The 22,997-nt window shown below is 44.5% G+C and overlaps 1 protein-coding gene across 3 annotated transcripts in view; it reads right to left on the bottom strand.

Moving 5' to 3' along the window:
• PGAP1 (post-GPI attachment to proteins inositol deacylase 1) overlaps positions 1-22,997 on the bottom strand; it is a 1,346,394-nt gene that overhangs the window by 62,558 nt on the left and 1,260,839 nt on the right. For all 3 annotated transcript variants that reach the window (XM_063934105.1, XM_063934104.1, XM_063934106.1), the window contains one exon: positions 6,758-6,999. In XM_063934105.1, the coding sequence (XP_063790175.1) occupies positions 6,758-6,999 (242 nt within the window). The remainder of the gene's footprint in view (positions 1-6,757; positions 7,000-22,997) is intronic.

Genomic DNA, 22,997 nt, shown 5'->3' on the forward strand with positions numbered 1-22,997 from the left:
GCAGGGGAGACATTGTTGCTGTATGTGTGCGTGGGTGGTAGACAGTGTTGCTGTATGTGTGGGTGGGTGGAGGGGGGTGCTGGCAGGGGAGACAGTGTTGCTCTATGTGTGCGTGGGTTTGAGACAGTGTTTCTGTATGTGTGGGTGGAGGGGGGTGCTGGCAGGGGAGACAGTGTTGCTGTATGTGTGCGTGGGTGGGAGACAGTTTTGCTGTATGTGTGGGTGGGTGGAGGGGGGTGCTGGCAGGGGAGACAGTGTTGCTGTATGTGTGCGTGGGAGACAGTGTTGCTGTATGTGTGGGTGGGTGGAGGGGGGTGCTGGCAGGGGAGACAGTGTTAGTGTATGAGTGCGTGGGTGGGAGACAGTGTTGCTGTATGTGTGGGTGGGTGGAGGGGGGTGCTGGCAGGGGAGACAGTGTTGCTGTATGTCTGCGTGGGTGGGAGACAGTGTTGCTGTATGTGTGCGTGGGTGGAGGGGGGTGCTGGCAGGGGAGACGGTGTTGCTGTATGTGTGCGTGGGTGGGAGACAGTGTTGCTGTATGTGTGGGTGGGTGGAAGGGGGTGCTGGCAGGGAATACAGTGTTGCTGTATGTGTGCGTGGGTGGGAGACAGTGTTGCTGTATGTGTGGTTGGGTGGAGGGGGGTGCTGGCAGGGGAGACAGTGTTGGTGTATGTGTGCGTGGGTGGGAGACAGTGTTGCTGTATGTGTGGGTGGGTGGAGGGGGGTGCTGGCAGGGGAGACTGTTGCTTCTGCTGTGTGTGTGTGTGTGGGGGGGGGGGGGGGGGGGGGGCATTCTTCAACTTGCCCTGGGCACCAAAGACCCTAGTTACGCCCTTGTCATGGCGTATATATATGATGGATGAACATGTCCAATTTCAGAAAACTACTGAAGATCACTTAAACCAGTACACTGTACTGCTGCTGGAAGTCAATCTTCCAGCATCCGCCCACCTTAGAGGAACCTCCTGGTCCCTCTGCACCAATGGCTTCTCTCCCAGTGTGTCCCTGATCTCAGTAATCGGGTAGCCCAGTGGTTGTCTTGCTCGTTGCCAGGGGTTTAATGCTCTGGGACAGGTGTCATACTCGTTGCCAGGGGTTTGTAATGCTTGAGGCCAGGGATAATGCTCGTTGCCATGGGTGTGTTATCGTTAAACATTTAAAAAAATCAAATGTGTATTCTTACAATGAAATTTTACATTTCGGAATTAAAAAAAATAAATTGAAAAAAAGCTATGAAATTCCATAGACAAAAAACCTTACGGTTTCACATGTCCCATTAAGGCTTCTTACACATGATCTGGCATTTCAGAAACCTGTTGTAACTATTCCACTCAAACTTCAAAAAGCAAGGAAATTCCGATTATTATGGCTGACGCCTTAATGGACGTGTTCCTTGCGCAATACAGATATGGTATGCCATCACAGCCTGTGGTTAAGTGCAGATTCAGCACTCTCACAGAGTGAGTTTGCTGTCACTCACACAATGGTGGAGCTGCTCATTCACAGATTTGTGTGCTCATTGGAATACACACATGCAGTCTATGCAACTGAAGGTCTGAGCAGAAGACAAAGCTGCTCGGAAATGGTAAGAGTGTTGTTGGTTGAAAGGGAGAAGACAGAGCATTGTGGATGGGGGAACAAAAGTGTGTGGATAGAGGGAAGACTAAGCAGCATTGATGGGGGGTGACAAAGAAACACGGGATAATTCAGACTGCAGCGATTGCAGTCTGAATTAGTTTGTGGGGTGCGAATGTGCAATGGCCGCACTGTGCGTGCGTACCCCGGGAGCCCAGTGGGGGGAGGGCCTGACATGCGGGGCGGACTAGCCCTGTGCTGGGCGTCACATCGCATGTTAGAGTAAATGATTGTAGATGTGCTAAATTTGGCACATCTACAATCAACTCTGAATTACCCCCACAGATGGGGGAGAGGTAAGACAGGTGGGGGAAAGACAGTTGCACAGATGGTGGGGAGACAGCTGCGTGGATGGGTGGACAGTGCCGTGTGGATGAGGGGGGAAAAGCAGCACACATGTGGGAGGGGTAAGAGCAGTACAGATGGAAAGAAACGGCGCGGATGAGGAAGGCAGAGCAGCATGGATGAGGGGAATACAGTCCCAACATCGGAGGGGATAAGTATTTTTACCTCCCCTTGGGGGGTGGCAGCTAGGCCTAATCCTTGGGTGGGTTGGATAGGGCAACCCCCACCCCCCAATAGTGACCCACGAAACTTACCTTCAGGATGACAGCTATATGAATAGGGTAGAGTGGTGTGGATAGGGGGTAGATTAAGCAGCAAGTATGGGAAGGGAGACAGAGCGGTGCAGATGGGGAAATGGTGCAGATGGGTTGAAAACACTGGCACGGATGGGTAGAAAGCTGGTGCAGATGGGAGAGAAGACAGTGTGCCATGTATTGGAGGAGGCAGAGTGACGTTGAAGAGGGAAACACTGAGCAGCACAGAGAGAAGGAAACGGTGGTACAGACAAGGCACAGGTGGGGAAAGGCAGATGGTACAGATAAGTTAGTACAGACTAGCACAGATGGGAGAACACAGCAGTAGGGATTGGGGAAGACAGAGCAGCATGGGGGTGTATAGGGGAAGTAAGTGTAGATGCATAGACCGTAGATGGGGTATTATAGTTTTAGCAATTAACCAAGATGTTTGAGGGAGCTAAATGTGTATACTAAGTGAGATGGATGTATGGAGTGAGAAGGCTGTTGTAACAAGGTGGGATTGTTGTGGTGACCGAATAGGATGGTTGTGGGCACTGTGTGGGATGGGAGCACCACATAACTGCTCAGACCTTCAGTTGCATAGACTGTATGTGTGTATTCCAATGAGCACACAAATATGTGAATTAGCAGCTCCACCATTGTGTGAGTGACAGCAATCTCATAAGGTTTTTTGTCTATGGAATATATATATATACACACACACACACACACACACACACACACACACACACACACACACACAGAGATACATATATAAAATTATAAAATATATGTATACACACACATACACTGTGCTTTTACATACATATATACACCACACACACTTGCATACGGTATATATAAAAACCATGTACTGTATATGTGATTGTGTATATGTGTGTGCAGTGTACGTGTGTATATATACTGTATATATATATATATATATATATATAAATAAATGTGTGTGTAGTATACATATCTGTGTGATATATAAAGAAAACAGTGGTTGGCACTGCACTACTGCCCTGATCTGGCCTGGCGCTACCCACTCAGCAAAGGGATGCAGTGCAGGGAGGCACTGTACTGGATAGGCGCTTTCCCTGCTTTGCATCCCTGTGCTGAGGTGCCTGCTGCCAGCTGCCGTTGTGCTTGTCACACTACAGGTGCCGTCAGTTTGAAGAGTCCGCACCCCCTCTCCCTTCAGCAGCTTTGTGGATGGAAAAGGGGGTGTGGCTAAATGACTGGAGGGGCGGAGCTACACGGGTCAGAGGGACGGGGCTACAGGGGACCAGGCTGCTGCGTGTGAAGAGGGAGAGGATGCTGCTCCAGATCAGGCCAGACAGACCTGTGAGTGGAGAGAAAGAGAGAATGAGTGAGAGAAAGAGTGTGTGTGTGTGGTAGTGGGGGGGGGGGGATTATGTCACTACCATTGGGGGTATTATGTATAACTACTACTAGGGGCACTATATTTCTAAGTGGCGCTACTACTGGGGGCACTGTGTATAAGCAGCACAACTACTGGGGGCACTGTGTATAAGCAGCACAACTACTGGGGGCACTGTGTATAAGCAGCACAACTACTGGGGGCACTGTGTATAAGCAGCACAACTACTGGGGGCACTGTGCATAAGTGGCACTACTCCTGGGGCACTTTGTGTGTAAGCGACGCTACTACTGGAAACACTACTACTGGGAGCGCTACTACTGGGGGCACTATGCGTGTCAGCGGCGCTACTACTGGGGGCACTATGCATGTCAGCGGCGCTAATACTGGGGGCACTATGCGTGTCAGTGGCGCTACTACTGGGGGCACTATGCGTGTCAGCGGCGCTCCTACTGTGGGCACTATGCGTGTCAGCAGCACTTCTACTGGGGGCACTATGCGTGTCAGTGGTGCTCCTACTGGACGCACTACGCGTGTCAGCGGCGCTACTACTGGGGGCACTACGCATGTCAGCGGCGCTACTACTGGGGGCACTATGCGTGTCAGCGGCGCTACTACTGGAGGCACTACGCGTGTCAGCGCGCTAATACTGGAGGCACTATGCGCATTAGCAGTGCTGCTACTGGGGGCACTACGCATATAATCGCCGCTGCTACTGGGGGCACTATGCGTATAAGCGGCGCTACTACTGGGGGCACTATGCGTATAATCGCCGGTGCTACTGGGGGCACTATGCGTATAAGCGGCGCTACTACTGAGGGCACTATGCATATAATCGCCGGTGCTACTGGGGGCACTATGCGTATAAGCGACGCTGCTACTGGGGGCACTATGCGTATAAGCGGCGCTACTACTGAGGGCACTATGCGTATAATCGCCGGTGCTACTGGGGGCACTATTCGTATAAGCGAAGCTGCTACTGGGGGCACTATGCGTATAAGCGACGCTGCGACTGGGGGCACTATGCGTATAATCGCCGGTGCTACTGGGGGCACTATGCGTATAAGCGTCGCTGCGACTGGGGGCACTATGCGTATAATCGCCGGTGCTACTGGGGGCACTATGCGTATAAGCGGCACTACTACTGAGGGCACTATGCATATAATCGCTGGTGCTACTGGGGGCACTATGCGTATAAGCGGCGCTACTACTGAGGGCACTATGCATATAATCGCCGGTGCTACTGGGGGCACTATGCGTATAAGCGACGCTGCTACTGGGGGCACTATGCGTATAAGCGACGCTGCTACTGGGGGCACTATGCGTATAATCGCCGGTGCTACTGGGGGCACTATGCGTATAAGCGGCACTACTACTGAGGGCACTATGCATATAATCGCTGGTGCTACTGGGGACACTATGCGTATAAGCGACGCTGCTACTGGGGGCACTATGCGTATAAGCGGCGCTACTACTGAGGGCACTATGCATATAATCGCCGGTGCTACTGGGGACACTATGCGTATAAGCGGCGCTACTACTGGGGGCACTATGCATATAATCGCCGGTGCTACTGGGGGCACTATGCATATAAGCCGCGCTGCTACTGTGGGCACTATGCGTATTAGCGGCGCTGCTACTCGGGGCACTATGCATATAATCGCCGGTGCTACTGGGGGCACTATGCGTATAAGCGCCGCTACTACTGGGGGCACTATGCATATAATCGCCGGTGCTACTGGGGGCACTATGCGTATAAGCGCCGCTACTACTGGGGGCACTATGCGTATAAGCGACGCTGCTACTGGGGGCACTATGCGTATAAGCGGCGCTACTGTGTGCGGTGTAATGTGGATAGGATTGTGCTACTGTGTGGAGTCAATTGAAATTAGGGTACTATTGTGTGGCCACGCCCCTTTCTTGTGAGACCACATACCTTTTTATTGCTGCGTGCTGTCCCTCTGTAAAGTATGGGAGGGCGCAATTTTATAATTTGCAGGGGGGCGCCGAACACCCTAGCACCGGCCCTGATAAATACTAGCACAGGTGCCCTCCGTGAATCAGCCAAGGATCCGTGAATATAGTAAATAATGACAAGACGGCACTCAGAGGACTACACACAAAATAAATCACCAGACAACCATGTCTTTTGCCTGATAAAATGGCTATCAGACCAACAGGCATTTTATATGTACGTGTATGCCCATAAGGACTGTGGGTCCGATTCAGCCCTGATTGCTGCTGTGCCCTGAGCGGAGTAGTATTAGGGAAGAGGGGGGAGCAGGAAATGTATGCTCGCCAGCCAGTATACTTACATCCCCTTGGCAGCTAGCATGACAGAGCTTGAAACCCCTTGCAACGAGCATGACATCCAGCATGTGAAACCCCTGGCAAAGAACATGACACCCAGTGCATGAAACCCCTAACAACAAGCAGGTAATTTAAAAATAATTAAAAGCTTTACTGTAGGGCAAAATGTATCACAGGCATTGCGGTGTATGGCATATTATGGTGAAAGGGGCATTACTGGGTGGAGCTTAATATTGTAGAATGTTTATTTTTTTCCAGTGGTGGCAAGGTCTGTTGTTGCAGGGTCAAAAACTGGGGTGTTTTTTTTATATACTCGCACTGGATGCCAAATTGTCTAGAAACAGCCCTGACTGTGTGTATGGATGCGGAAAGTTGGCATCTCAGTCCTTGCACATCTTTACGCATATTTGGACACAAGGGGAGGCTTTGATGTGCGACTGCCAAGAAACGCAGTCGTGATACACTTCTGTGTGTGCTCTCCTGTTCTGTTTGTTATATCATGGAGATACATTTTATGCATATGTTTTGGTTTGTTTCAGTAACTGATTTGTTGGAGATAATTGGGCAATTATGTGCTGAGAGATTTCTATTTTTCAAACACATTCATTCACACACACATACAAACACACACAAAATATACTGTATATACAGCACTGATCACACCCCCATCTCAGTAGCTACACACCTGCTGGGCTGGTCACACCCCACACGGTGGCACCCAGTAGGCCCTTCAGAAATTTCAGCTCCAGGCCCATAAGAGCCTTAATCTGGCACTGGATTCAATAAGTAATCAAAATCCAAAAAATAAAAACCATACATAATAAATAAGTATAATCAATTACTATACCTGATATTTTTTAACCAGTAGATAAAGGATGGTAATATGAGTAGAATCATCCACAAAAGTAAGTTCATGATTGTTATATGCATTTTGAGGCTATCAGCAGCTGTGTTGGAATCTGAATTGGAATTTGGTTTAATTGCAGTTTCCTGCTCTGAAGCTGGGATGGCGTTATCCACTTCTGTTGTTTTACTAGAGCTGTTACTTGTTAGAATATTTGTTGCTTTACTGTCAGATGTACTTTGAACCTGTGTACAAACAAATATATGAATAGTATTAATGGGTGTGGTATGACAGAATGTTGGCACCATGTCGACATGACCTGAATGTCGACAATCAGGAAGACCTGTTTAGAATGTCGACATGATGTCAACACTGACACTCACAAATGCTCACTAGGTCGTCGTTATAAATGTAGACAGTGATAATGTAAACACTCACATTTTAGCCTTGCCCTAAAACTGCTGTCTAACCTAAATGCAGTATAACCCTATTAATAAAATAACAATTATTTCTACTAACAAATATAATGAAATAATGCTTAATATGTTAAGATGAAACTCCAGCCTGAAAGGGAAATAAACTATGATATACATATCAGAAAAGTAATATTATATTTATATATATATATATATATATATATATAGAACATACTGTGGCACTCGGAGGCTTAAACGTGAAAAAATAGGATTTTAATACCTACCGGTAAATCCTTTTCTCTTAGTCCGTAGAGGATGCTGGAGACACTTCAAGAACCATGGGGTATAGACGGGATCCGCAGGAGACATGGGCACTTTAAGACTTTGAATGGGTGTGAACTGGCTCCTCCCTCTATGCCCCTCCTCCAGTCTCCAGTTTAAGTAACTGTGCCCAGGGAGACGGACATTTCGAGGAAAGAATTTATTGTTAAACAATGGTGAGCATCTTACCAGCTTACACCTCCAGTATGCCGCAGAACGTGGCAATCAATAGAACACCAGCCGACGGCATGAAGAATATGCAGCAATATGCTGACATAAAGCATAACACAACCTGTGTGTAAACACAACCAATAACAGCATAACGCATGCCACGGCATGAATAACGTCAGCAACAGGCTGACTTAAACGCAACACACCATGTGTGTAACCATACCCAATAACGGCAGATACAGTACGCACTGGGGGGGTAATTCCAAGTTGATCGCAGCAGGAAATTTTTTAGCAGTTGGGCAAAACCATGTGCACTGCAGGGGGGGGCAGATATAACATTTGCAGAGAGAGTTAGATTTGGGTGGGTTATTTTGTTTCTGTGCAGGGTAAATACTGGCTGCTTTATTTTTACACTGCAAGTTATATTGCAGATTGAACTCACCACACCCAAATCTATCTCTCTCTGCACACGTTATATCTGCCCCCCTGCAGTGCACATGGTTTTGCCCAACTGCTAAAAAATTTCCTGCTGCGATCAACTTGAAATTACCCCCTGGGACGGGTGCCCAGCATCCTCTACGGACTAAGAGAAAAGGATTTACCGGTAGGTATTAAAATCCTATTTTCTCATACGTCCTAGAGGATGCTGGGGACGCTTCAAGAACCATGGGGTTTATACCAAAGCTCTAGAACGGGCGGGAGAGTGTGGATGACTCTGCAGCACCGATTGACCCAACAAGAAGTCCTCATCAGCCAGGGTATCAAACTTGTAAAACTTTGCAAAGGTGTTTGAACCCGACCAAGTAGCTGCTCGGCAAAGCCGTAATGCCGAGACCCCTTGGGCAGCCGCCCAGGATGAGCCCACCTTTCTGGTAGAATGGGTCTTTACCGATTTCGGTCCCGGCAATCCAGCCGTAGAATGAGCCTGCTGAATCGTATTACAGATCCAGCGTGCAATAGTCTGCTTGGAAGCAGGAGCCCCAATCTTGTTGGGATCATACAGGACAAACAGAGCCTCCATTATCCTAATCTGAGCCGTTCTGGTGACATAAATTTTCAAAGCTCTGACCATATTGAGAGACTTCTATTCCGTCAAGACTTCAGTAGCCACTGGCACCACAATAGGTTGGTTCATGTGAAACGATTAAACCACTTTTGGCAGAAAATTGCTGATGAGTTCTCAACTCCGCTCTATCCGTATGGAAGATTAAATAAGGGCACTTGTGGGACAAAGCCGCTGATTCAGACACCCGCCTTGCGGATGCCAAGGCCGACAGCCTGACCACTTTCCAAGTGACGAATTACAACTCTACCTTACGTAAAGGTTCAAAACAATGAGATTGCCGGAACTACAACACCACGTTAATACCCCATGGAGCTCCAGGTACAAACTTTTGTAAAGGAGGACAATTGTTTTTGGAATAAAACCGATAAGGCTGAATCTGAACCTTAATCGAGCCCAACTTAAGACCCGCACCCACACCATCTTGTGAAAAAAGGAGAAAACGATCCCACTGGAATCTTCCGTAGAAGCCTTCTTGGATTCGCACCAAGACACATACTTTCTCCAAATACGGTGGTAATGTTTTTACGTTACTCCTCTACTGGTCTGAAGAAAGTAGGGATGACTTCACTGGAAATATCCTCTCGGCTAGGATCCGGCGTTCACCTGAAGATCCGGATACCTGGTCCTCTTAGGCCAGTCTGGAACAATGAGGATCACTTGAACCTTCTTATGATCCTTAGCATTTTTGGAAAAAATGGAAGCGGAGGGGACACATAGGCCAACTGAATCACCCATGGAGTCATTAGGGCGTCCACTGCTATTGCTTGAAGGTCCCCTGACCTGTAACAATATCTCTGAAGTTTCTTATTGAGGCGAGACGCCATCTTGTCTATTTTAGGAATCCCTCAATGACTTGTCACTTCTGTGAAAACCTCTGGATGAAGACATCACTCTCCTGGATGGAGAATGTGTCTGCCGAGGAAGCCTGCTTCCCAGTTGTCCACTCCTGGAATGAACATCGCTGACAGAGCGCGCATATGATTTCATCGCCCAGCGGAAAATCTTTCTGGCTTCTGCCATTGCTGCTTCGGTGCATTGCTATACTGGATATATAAGTTGCACTTTCTTTTTCTGCAGAAAGCATTATTCTATGTACTGTTAATATCAGCCAACGAATGTGTCAGAAGTTTTATAGACCTAATTTCTAGCTGTGCCAGCAGATGACAATGATTTCTGGAATTAATCAATTAGCACAATAATGCTTAATGATATATCTTCTGCAGCACTATGCCATTTAATGAATATTATCAATTATATATACATGGATACTTTATTGTTGAATTGATATAGGTTTATTTCACTGACCAACGAATCTTTGAATCGATTCTGCAGACTTACTGTTTGAAGACTTTTTGCAACAATGTTTCTTTTTTATATTTTTATGTGAGAGACCAGTGTTTTTGTGTCATATAATGATCTATTTTCTAAAAGTGGTCTAGGTGAATATGATCTTGCTTTTTCCTATAGACTTTGCCACTTCTGTCTGATTATTCAAATATAATCACCATTGTATAGAGATTGATCAATGCTTAGGACATATAATTATGAATTTTATTTGGTGTTCGCTTAGAAATATCAGCTTATTCATTGCTGTTCTTGAGCAAACTCAGAGGTGATTAACTACATATTGAAATTGGGAGGATTTTTGAACTAATCAATCAATCAATCAATCAATCAATCAATCAATCAATCTAATTAAGCTGTCCAGTATTGCTTCTCCCCATTTTCTTATTTTGAGCTGTACCTTCTTCTATCACTCTCTCATCTGGTTGACAGCAGTGCTGACAAGGGCCTTGCCCTTTTCAGTGTACAATTTGCTGTCACAACAGAAAGCAGAAGTGGTTCTCTCTTTCTTCTGTCCTATATCTAAAAAGATCACTATGACGTATTCCACTAGAAGACAGGTGATGGCTCTCTTTTCCAACACTCTCTCATCAGGAAGAGCCTGGGGCCAATTTTTCCAATGATGTACAGCAGGCAGAGTACAGACAGCAGAAGTGGGTTCTTTCTTCCTTCATATATCATCTTTATTATTCAAGGTCGTACTATCCTGAAAGTAGCCCGATCTTTTATCTCGGAAGCTGATAGGACAGACCTGGTTAGTACTTTGAAGGGAGACCTCCTAGGAATACCAGGCACTGTGGATATCACCGAGACGATCACCTATATTTCTATTTGAAAAACACTGGTGGAGCAGTTCTATGCTGCTCACTCTCACCGTTTCATTTATATTTTCACCCTCCTATCTCTCATTTAGAAATTAAGATAGAGATTTCTATTACTGTGGACCGCATAGGTCGATATTTTAAGGGAACAGAATAAATGTTAAGTTTTAGATTATTCATCATTACATTACTTCACTATTTTGACTGATTGTCAGTATTTACAATTAAGAGTGCTCCCAAAAATGATTTCTTTTGTCTTTCCTTTCTTCATATATATGTAGTATAGTTTTTATCCTGCACTTGCACTGACACCCCCCAGCATCTGCTCCGGGTCATCTCCCGGACACCATCTTAGAAACACACTGCCCATTTGTCCTTTATGGCAGGCACCAGCTTTTCCTGCTTACAGATGTAGCCACCTTTATCTTGACTGATTCTCCGCCTAGACGGACGTTTAGTCACGCGAAGGCGATAGCTTAGCTTGCTGAGTTTAATCACAGGCAGGCGCGTTGAGGCGATTCTAGATACTCAGCATGCATTACACATCTCCACCACTGGGTGGCTAATGCTCCACTAATCCAGTACTTTCGATCATATAGCGGCGGATTGATCTACAGCTCTGGCAAATGGTCAGTGACGATTGTAATATTTATAGATGGTGACCAATGGTCAGACGGTTAGAGTTCTCAATATAAATAAATAGTTTATACAGACACAAACGAACATGTTAAAACACTTGTGTATGCAGACGCAAGATTGTGTATGGAGACGCAAGTAATTGTGTAAAAGGAAGTATGTACAATGCATAAACACTGTGCTTTTGAAATACATGTACAGTATGAGCGTCCGAGTTCCTGTGACATTCACTTTATTATTTTTTTTTTCTTTGTTATACATTCAATGGAAGGGTGCACACAGGTTTCACATAAATCTTGTCTTGTAACCTGATCGAAACTCCCTACCGGTCTACTGCATGAACTGTGCAGGCTCCCAGGGGGGAAGGGGAAAGTGGGATGGGGGTAGGGTGAGGAAGTGGAAAATACCGTGTTTAAAGAACGGGCCATTGCTGAAGAAGCGTCAGAATCCCCTAGCTAAAATACACAGGGTCGATAGGGATAAGCGCATGCACATAACGATACACCAGACCCCACCACATCACAAAGTGACAAAATGTCCAAGGCACATGAACCCCCGTTTTGTAGAATTATGTGCATAGACCTCGCTTAACCCTATTGCCCCTGTGTATTTTAGCTAGGGGATTCCGAAGCTCCTTCAGCATTGCCCCGTGACCTACAAAATCTGTGCTGTTACTTGCTCCATAGCCGAGGGCTTGCTCCATAGCCGAGGGCCTCCATGGGGCAATGAGTCACAGGCGGTAGCCATTTCAATTGAGTCTGCCCTGCTACAGAATTGTATGTGTACCGTATGGGGCATAGAACCTTAACAGTACAACGGCATCTGCAGCTCTGCCCTGGTTTATGTGAATAACTCCCTCCCTGTCTACTGCATGACCTGTGCAGGCTCCCAGTGGGGAAGGTCGATGGGCTAGTGGCAGGCGGTGGAAAATACCGTGCTTTTGAAATGCAAGTACTGTATGAGTCCGAGTCCCCAGTATGTTCTGCTAGTGTACTAATTAGCACGAACAGCTTGTAATGTACAGTGGCAAGTTTAATCTTTCTATGTATAATGGAGAGATAAAAGCTGCTCCCTAAGTTCCTAGATGCCAAATCACCGTCCTTAGTATCTCTGTACAGTATTTTCTACTAGAGTACTAATTAGCACGAACAGCTTTTAACTGGATGCCAAATCACCGTCCTTAGTATCTCTGTACAGTATGTTCTATTATGGTACTAATTAGCACGAACAGCTTGTAACATACAGCGGCAAGTTTAATCTTTCTATGTATAATAGAGAGAGATAAAAGCTCCTCAGTAAGTTCCTGGATACCAAATCACCGTCCTTAGTATCTCTGTACAGTATGTTCTATTAGGGTACTAATTAGCTGTTTTTGCTAATTAGTACCCTAATAGAAAATACTATACAGAGATACTAAGGACGGTGATTTGGCAACCAGGAACTTACTGAGGAGCTTTTATCTCTCTATATTATACATAGAAAGATTAAACTTGCCGCTGTACGTTACAAGCTGTTCGTGCTAATTAGTACACTAGTAGAACATAGTGTACAGAGATACTAAGGACGGCAATTTGGCACGCAGAAATTTAGGGAGGAGCTTCTATCTCTCTCCATTAAACATAGAAAGATTACAATGGAGAGAGATTAAAGCTCCTCCCTAAGTTTGTGGATGCCAAATCACTGTACTTAGTATCTCTGTACAGTATGTTCTACTAGTGTACTAATTAGCACGAACAGCTTGTAACGTACAGTGGCAGGTTTAATCTTTCTATGTATAATGTAGAGATAAAATCTCCTCCCTAAGCTCCTGGTTGCCAAATCACCATCCTTAGTTTCTCTGTATAGTATTTTCTATAAGGGTACTAAGTAGCATGAACAGCTAATTAGTACCCTAATAGAACATACTCTACAGAGATACTAAGTACGGTGATTTGGCATCCAGGAACTTACTGAGATGCATTTATATCTCTCCATTATATATAGAAAGATTAAATTTGCCGCTGTATGTTACAAGCTGTCCGTGCTAATTAGTACCCTAATAGAACATACTGTACAGAGATACTAAGTACAGTGATTTGACATCCAGTTAAAAGCTGTTCGTGCTAATTAGTACACTAGTAGAACATAGAGTACAGCGATACTCTGGATGGCAATTTGGCATCCAGGAATTTAGGGAGGAGCTTTTATCTCTCTCCATTATGCTTAGAAAGATTACAATGGAGAGAGATTAAAGCTCCTCCCTAAGTTCGTGGATGCCAAATCACTGTACTTAGTATCTCTGTACAGTTGTTCTACTAGTGTACTAATTAGCACGAACAGCTTGTAACGTACAGTGGCAAGTGTAATTTTTCTCAGTATAATGGAGAGAGATAAAAACTCCTCCCTATGTTCCTGGATGTCAAATTACCATGTTTAGCATTTCTGTACAGTATTTCCTATCTAGCCAGAAACCCTGCATCCTGTGCAAGCTAGGCGGACAACTGGAGGGGATCCGATACACGGTTGCTTACTGCTTCCCTTTCCAGTGTCACATAAACTAGTGGTTTGTCTGCCCTGAAAGCCAAGAGTCTCCTCTTTTAAATGGTACCAGTCCCGAGTCTCTGGGACACCCAGAACCAGAGATATCAGTACGCAAATTGGACCCATTTTCCCATAGACTATAATGGGCCAGTTAATTCAGACCCACCATGGGTTCCGACGCTTGCCATGAGCCTTGTGGGGGTCACAGAAACTTGGGGTTGGTACCCTCCGGTAGCTAATTGTCTCCTCTTCCATACCAACCTAGCGATGAAGGCTCCCACCTCCCACCCAGAGAGTCCCAGCTTTGAGTCCCAAAGTGCCAACCTTTTTTTTTTTATATGTTCCCGTGACATTCACTTTATTATTTTTTTTCTTTGTTATACATTCAATGAAAGGGTGCACACAGGTTTCACATAAATCAAAGTAAATCTGCAGCAGCGATTCATTCCGCTATATATACAAATACACAGCGGTAATGAGTATAAACTAGTGTATTCCAATGCAACTAACTGAGCAACACAGTACTGTAGATTGTCGGCATTTGTGTATTGTACCTGACCTTAACTCCCTCCCTGTCCACTGCATGACCTGTGCAGGCTCCCAGGGGGGAAGGGCGATGGGGGTAGGGAGAGGCGGTGGAAAATACGTGCTTTTCAAATACAAGTATTTGCATCCGAGACCCCTAAGGCATAAACCAACACCAATGTGAAGGAAGTGCCAACCTTTTTTTAATGTGTTCCTGTAACATTCACTTTATTATTATTTTTTTTTCTTTGTTATACATTAAATGGAAGGGTGCACACAGGTTTCACATAAATCAGAGTGGGCGGGGGATTTTCCTACATACAGTAGTATACCGTTGCACATGTCTTGTAACCTGATCGGAACTCCCTCCCTGTCTACTGCATGTACTTTGCAGGCTCCCAGGGGGGAAGGGGAAAGTGGGATGGGGGTAGGGCGAGACAGTGGAAAATACCGTGTTCAAAGAAAAGGCATAATCAAAACCATAGGGAACTTTGCAGTGTATCATTAAGTGCATAGACCTCGCTTATCCCTATCGACCCTGTGTATTTTAGCTAGGGGATTCTGACGCTCCTTCAGCATTGCCCCGTGACCTACAAAATCTGTGCTGTTACTTGCTCCATAGCCGAGTGCCTCCATGGGGCAAGGAGTCACAGGCGGTAGCCATTTCAACTGAGTCTGCCCTGCTACAGAATTGTATGCGTACCGTATGGTGCATAGAACCTTAACAGTACAACCGCTCCTGCAGCTTTGCCCTGGTTTATGTGAATAACTCCCTTCCCGTCTACTACATGACCTGTGCAGGCTCCCAGGGGGGAAGGGCGATGGGCTAGCGGCAGGTGGTGGAAAATACTGTGCTTTTGAAAAGCAAGTACTGTATGAGTCCGAGTCCCCAGTATGTTCTTCTAGTGAACTAATTAGCACGAACAGCTTGTAACGTACAGTGGCAAGTTTAATCTTTCTATGTATAATGGAGAGATAAAAGCTCCTCCCTAAGTTCCTAGATGCCAAATCACTGTCCTTAGTATCTCTGTACAGTATGTTCTATTAGGGTACTAATTTGCACGAACAGCTTGTAACGTACAGTGGCAAGTTTAATCTTTCTATGTATAATGAAGAGAGATAAAAGCTCCTCAGTAAGTTCCCGGATGTCAAATCACCGTACTTAGTATCTATGTACAGTATGTTCTATTAGGGTACTAAATAGCGGTTCGTGCTAATTAGTACCCTAATAAAAAATAATATACAGAGATACTAAGGATGGTGATTTGGCAACCAGGAACTTAGGGAGAAGCTTTTATCTCTCTATATTATACATAGAAAGATTAAACTTGCCACTGTACGTTACAAGCTGTTCGTGCTAATTAGTACACTAGTAGAAAATACTGTACAGAGATACTAAGTACAGTGATTTGGCATCCAGGAACCTTAGGGAGGAGCTTTTATCTCTCTCCGCTGTAATCTTTCTAAGTATATTGGAGAGAGATAAAAGCTCCTTCCTAAGTTCCTGGATGCCAAATCACTGTCTGTAGTATCTCTGTACAGTATGTTCTACTAGTGTACTAATTAGCACGAGCAGCTGGTAATGTACAGTGGCAGTTTTGATCTTTCTATGTATAATGTAGAGAGATAAAAGCTCCTCCCTCAGTTCCTGGTTGCCAAATCACCATCCTTAGTTTCTCTGTATAGTATTTTCTATTAGGGTACTAATTAGCACGAACAGCTAATTAGTACCCTAACAGAAAATACTGTACAGAGATACTAAGTACAGTGATGTGGCATCCAGGAACTTACTGAGGAGCTTTTATCTCTCTCCATTATACATAGAAAGATTAAACTTGCCACTGTACGTTACAAGCTGTTCGTGCTAATTAGTACACTAGTAGAACATAGAGTACAGCGATACTCTGGATGGCAATTTGGCATCCAGGAATTTAGGGAGGAGCTTTTATCTCTCTCCATTATGCTTAGAAAGATTACAATGGAGAAAGATTAAAGCTCCTCCCTAAGTTTGTGGATGCCAAATCACTGTACTTAGTATCTCTGTACAGTATGTTCTACTATTGTACTAATTAGCACGAACAGCTTGTAACGTACAGTGGCAAGTGTAATTTTTCTAAGTATAATGGAGAGAGATAAACTCCTCCCTATGTTCCTGGATGTCAAATTACCATGCTTACCATTTCTGTACAGTATTTCCTATCTAGCCAGAAACCCTGCATCCTGTGCAAGCTAGGCGGACAACTGGAGGGGACCCGATACACGGTTGCTTACTGTTTCCCTTTCCAGTGTCACATAAACTAGTCGTTGGTCTGCCCTGAAAGCCAAGAGTCTCCTCTTTTAAATGGTACCAGTCCCGAGTCTCTGGGCCACCCAGAACCAGAGATATCAGTACGCAAATTGGACTCATTTTCCCATAGACTATAATGGGCCCGTTAATTCAGACCCACCATGGGTTCCGATGCTTGCCATGAGCCTTGTGGGGGTCACAGAAACTTGGGGTTGGTACCCTCTGGTAGCTAATTGTCTCCTCTTCCATACCAACCTAGCGATGAAGGCTCTTACCTCCCACACTGAGAGTCCCAGCTTTGAGTCCCAAAGTGCCAACCTTTTTTTTTTATATGTTCCCGTGACATTCACTTTATTATTGTTTTTCTTTGTTATACATTCAATGAAAGGGTGCACACAGGTTTCACATAAATCAAAGTAAATCTGCAGCAGCGATTCATTCCGCTATATACAAATACACAGCGGTAATGAGTATAAACTAGTGTATTCTGACGCAACTAACTGAGCAACACAGTACTGTAGATTGTCGGCATTTGTGTATTGTACCTGACCTGAACTCCCTCCCTGTCCACTGCATGACCTGTGCAGGCTCCCAGGGGGGAAGGGCAATGGGGGTAGGGAGAGGCGGTGGAAAATACGTGCTTTTCAAATACAAGTATTTGCGTCCGACTCCCCCAAGGCATAAACCAACACCAATGGGAAGGAAGTGCCAACCTTTTTTTAATGTGTTCCTGTAACATTCACTTTATTATTATTTTTTTTCTTTGTTATACATTCAATGGAAGGGTGCACACAGGTTTCACATAAATCAGAGTGGGCGGGGGATTTTCCTACATACAGTAGTATACTGTTGCACGTCTTGTAACCTGATCGGAACTCCCTCCCTGTCTACTGCATGTACATTGCAGGCTCCCAGGGGGGAAGGGGAAAGTGGGATGGGTGTAGGGCGAGGCAGTCGAAAATACTGTGTTCAAAGAAAAGGCATAATTAAAACCATGGGGAACTTTGCAGTGTATCGTTATGTCCATATACCTCGCTTAGTCCTATCGCCCCTGTGTATTTTAGCTAGGGGATTGTGACGCTCCTTCAGCATTGCCCCATAGCCTGCAAAATCTGGACTGTTACTTGCTCCGTAGCCTAGGGCCTCCGTGGAGCAAGGAGTCATAGGTGGTAGCCATTTCAATTGAGTCTGCCCTGCTACAGAATTGTATGTGTACTGTACGGTGCATAGAACCTTAACAGAACCGCTCCTGCAGCTTTGCCCTGGTTTATGTGAATAAAAAAATAATAAAGTGTCTGGAAAAAACTAACATGCATTCCTACTTTAGAAATCGAACTCGGGACTCTGAGTATAGGAAGCGGAACACTTCACCACTTCGCCGCAGACAGATGAATAAATCCATTGGTTTTGATTATGCTGTAATGGCTATGGGATTAGGACGCTAACATACTGTACAAAATTCCTAATCTCAAGAGGCAATAGTGAACTTCTAACACGTCCATTTGTGACAGTGTACACTACTGGTTTTATGTTGTTTTGTCTGCGGGACTTGGACGCTCACATATTCATAAAGTACTGTAGATGGATCATATACTGTATGCTGTACTATTTGCGTCTGTACCGTATATACTGTATTAAATAATGCAGCATAATGAGTATTTACTGTATTAAATAATGCAGCATAATGAGTATTTACTGTATGCAGCGTAATGAGACGCTTAGTAAAGTAGTCCTTATTATATATTTCAGTATTGTATTTTACGGGAGACCACATGCATGCGCAGTGGTGATTGTAAAAGGCGACATCTGGTGGATGATCGCAGGTATTACACGTAAAGATAACGCCAAACGCTCTGTCTGCCTCCGTGCGATTAGGTACGCCTCTCTGTGACTAGGCGCGCCTCCCTATGCCCTGGTACGCTGCGTATGCTCGATCGGGACAAACGCCTCAGCCAGTCAAGATAAAGGTGGCTACATATGTATATTACATGGGCCCATTCACGGTGTGGGGTGTTGTAATATCTTCCCACAACACCATGACAATATGTCACCTCGTTTCAGCCACAGCTAGGACAAACTGACAGCGAACTAATTATATATGCATGATAATAGGTGGACTTGATGTAATAGTATGGAGTTTTTGTAACATCATAGATAATGTACTTATTTAGTATTTAAATCCCTTTAAATATGCATTTATTTAGTTTCTAAGCCTCTTGGTGTAGAGGTGCTGTAATCCTTCTGGTGCACTTTCTTTTAATTCCAGCGCGAATGGGGTGCCGTGCCGGGCAACCAGGTTTCCATGGTGACCCAACGCAGCGCGCCTGATGACGCGTATGGAAGGCGCCGGGGGCCGAGATGGATACGCCGGGTCTCGGACGGCCCGGGGCACTGTGGCTGGCATCTTTGGTATTTAGGTAAGTTTAATGTACTGTTACATGCACCTTGACAAAGGGGCGGCTGAGCCCCGAAACGTTGGAGCTTTCATGTTGCTGTTTTGAAATATAGTTTTTCACGTTTAAGCCTCCGAGTGCCGCAGTATGTTCTTTGCTATCTACCACCATTGGTTCTGAGGGCACCGGAGCCTAATACTATATACAAGGGAGTGACGGTCTGAGATATATATATATATATATATATATATATATATATTAAACAGTATTGTTGGCATTGTCATAAAATAACCCACATACAGTATCTACCTCCCATTTTAACCGCTGAGCGTTTTTTTTTTTAAATATTAGAAGGTAGGCTTCCGGATCATCTGAGGCGGTCATTTTATTTAATATGACCGGCTTATTTTCAGGCGCCCGATCCATCAACAACTGTGCCATCTGCTTTTGGGTCTTTTGCTGTGCCACCACAGCAGTGGTCAGTGTACACAACAGCTCCTCTATATTGAGGTTAGAGAGGTATTGGAAGACAACAGGCTTCAAGAAATAACTCCTATGGGCCAGTTTCCCCTGCTTCCTTAGACTAGGAAAGGAAAATACCTTGATACTTTTTGGGACATTTCCCCCTTAAGACACAAAAGGGGAAAAAATAAACTGTTTAAAAAAAAAAAGCTTTATTTAAGTCTGTTGGGTGGGGGTGGGGGGTTTAGTGCCACGCTGAAAAGTGGCTGGCACCTCACTTTACGCCACCACTTGTAACAGTATTGTTGGGATTGTCATAAAATGACAATACTGACACCATGGTATATAGTGAAAATAAAAGTTTTACTAAACCACAGGTTCTTTACTACATAAAACAAAACTAAGTTGTTCACACCACAACTTGGGGTAACAACAATCTCCCTGGCTGTTTAACATCACACAGCCGTCAGGTGGTTATAGACACAGCATACAGTCTACCAAAACAATGAATCAAGCAGTGCAAAGCTTTTTGATAACAGCACTACAAATAAACATTCACAACACAGTGTCCTGGGTTATAGTCACCAATGCGTGCAGCGTCCCGTTTCAGTGGAAATGCGTCCTGACAGGAACCACTGATACCAAAGTCCCTTCAGACATACGCAGTCTTCCAGACCCCTCACACTAGCCCCCTTACAGGCCCTAGCTTCTGGTTACTAGTCAGCCTCAGAGGTCCTGCACCTGTGAAACCTTCAGCCCTTTCTAGTTGTCCTACAGGTGCACAATTACTCAGCCATTCTGGCAGCAGAACCCACAAGACCTGCACTGACCTTTGTGGATGGGGACCGCCCTCTTCTCCCATCCACCCCCAGGGACCCTTAATGGTTTACTACAAAACCAAACTAAAGGAGCTAAAATAGTTCCTGCTGTCTCCCTGGCGTTTTACTAAAATCTGCTGTAGGTATTTTCCAGGTCGTCGCAAAATATGGAACAGATCCCATTTCCTTTTTGCGAGACTCCTTTCGACTGGTCTGGCACTCCACTTCAGACCGTCTGGTGTCTCTCTCATCACAATACATATATATATATATATATATATATGTAAGCAATGTCCGGCACTCCAATATATACTTAATACACGCCCGGTGCCCTCACGGCCATGTGTGGATGAAATAGAAAATAGTAACATGCGGCACTCACAGCTTAGTAGAAACTGGTGAATAAACGGCCAGACTCCGTGAAGATCAACGTTTCAATTTATAAAATTTTCGTCAGGATACAAACAAATACAAATGAACTCACCTTATATCCCCACCAGCGTGAACATTTCTCCCGCCCGCCGGAGCGCCAGCGCAGGACGCTGAGGCAGGGCGCTGTCAGATGACGTCGCGGCTAACAGCCGTTACGTGCACACCAAACCCATCACCATGGTGACAATCTAAACAAGGCACAATGCTGCAGTCAATGGCGGTACTTAGAAATAAGACCTCCGTATAGTAATAAGATACAATCGCTTAAAAGCTCATTCCAATACTTTGACAAAAGTTAACATTTCGGATATAACCACCATGTTCAAAGTGACAGATTAAGGGGATCTGCTAAGAGAAACCCATAGATATTAGTAACACTGAGTCACGAAAAAAGGAGAAAAAACATTGTAGTCACAAAATGAATCGGGGCAAATGTAACAATCATATAGTACAAAAAATATATATAAAAATGAAAAGAATGAAAAAAATGAAAAAAATTTATGAAAATTTTTTATAATCAATATATGAAACAATTATATCAAATAGAAATAAAGAAACAATATAATAATGCTTGACACCTAAAAGCAGGACAAGGGAAGAGTTTCGTTAAGGCCCCGTGGGGCCAAGACATCCAATTTGGATATCCATCTGGCCTCACATCTCAGCAGAGCAGCCCCTCTGTCGCCTCCTCGTAATGATAAAGGAATATGATCTATCATGCGGTACTTGATGCTGGCCACACTATGTTTAAATTCAGCAAAGTGTCTGGCCACTGGTTGTTCACTTATACCAGTGGATAGTGCCTGTCTAATAGCTGATCTGTGTGCCGTCATCCTCTCTTTGAACTTCCTGATAGTTTTACCTATATAGGAAAGTCCGCATGGGCATATGATCTGGTATACGACATAGGTGCTCTCACATGTTAAGCGATGCTGAATTTTAAGCTTTGTACCTAAATGAGGGTGACAAAAAGTGTCACCACTAATCAGATACTTACAAGTAGTACAGGGACACTTGTAGCATCCCAATTTGCCTAAAGTTAAAAAGTTCTTTGGGGGTGGCTTCCCTTTACCTGTAATGTCAGTTTTGACCAGAATATCCCGCAAATTGCTGGATCTGGAGAAACATGGCATCAAATCTACTCCGCCCAACTTCAATTGATCATCTGACTTAATAAGATGCCAATGTTTTTTGGCAATTTTACATACAGTCTCAGAACGTGAATGGTACTGATTCACCCAAGGAAGTTTGGAATCCTGTGTTGTCCTAATCTTTTTGACTAATAGGTCTTTTCTATCCATAGCCAATACTTTTTCTTTATCATAAAGGAGTTTACGTAATTGGTAACCCCTGGCTGCAAATTTGGATATAAGGTCATCAATTTGAGCTGATGCTATAGATGCATTATCATTGATCCTTCTGATTCTGATCATCTGTGAATATGGTAAGCCATATTTCAGGCTTCTGGGGTGACAACTATTCCAATGCAGGAATGTATTGCGGTCAGTTGGTTTAGTAAAGACCGTAGTTGAAATCCTACCTTCAAGGAGAGAAATTCTAACATCTAGGAAATCTATCACCTGTCTATCCATCTTAAAGGTAAATTTAACTGGACTGGCAGAGTTGTTATGAGTTTCCATGATCAATTTAAATTTTTCTTCCGTGCCCCTCCAAATCAACAAAAGATCATCTATGAATCTTGTATAAAATACAATATCCATAGCTATTTCTGGATCTCTGAAAAATAAATCATTCTCGACTGCAAACATGAAGATGTTAGCGTATGTCGGAGCAACTGCAGAACCCATCGCACACCCTTTGGTCTGTAAATAAAAGTCACCATCAAAAAGAAAAAAGTTTTTGGTGAGGATGAGTTCTAACAGTTGCCCCGCAATTTCAACATGTGCAGCATTTAAAGAGCTAAATTCCAGCAAGAATTTCTGTACCGCTTCTAAACCCTCTGCATGAGGAATGACAGTATATAAACTGCACACATCTGCAGTAATAAGCCAAACATCATTAGGAACAGTA

This window comes from Pseudophryne corroboree, chromosome 7, assembly GCF_028390025.1.
Source record: "Pseudophryne corroboree isolate aPseCor3 chromosome 7, aPseCor3.hap2, whole genome shotgun sequence".
NCBI classification, from domain to species: domain Eukaryota; kingdom Metazoa; phylum Chordata; class Amphibia; order Anura; family Myobatrachidae; genus Pseudophryne; species Pseudophryne corroboree.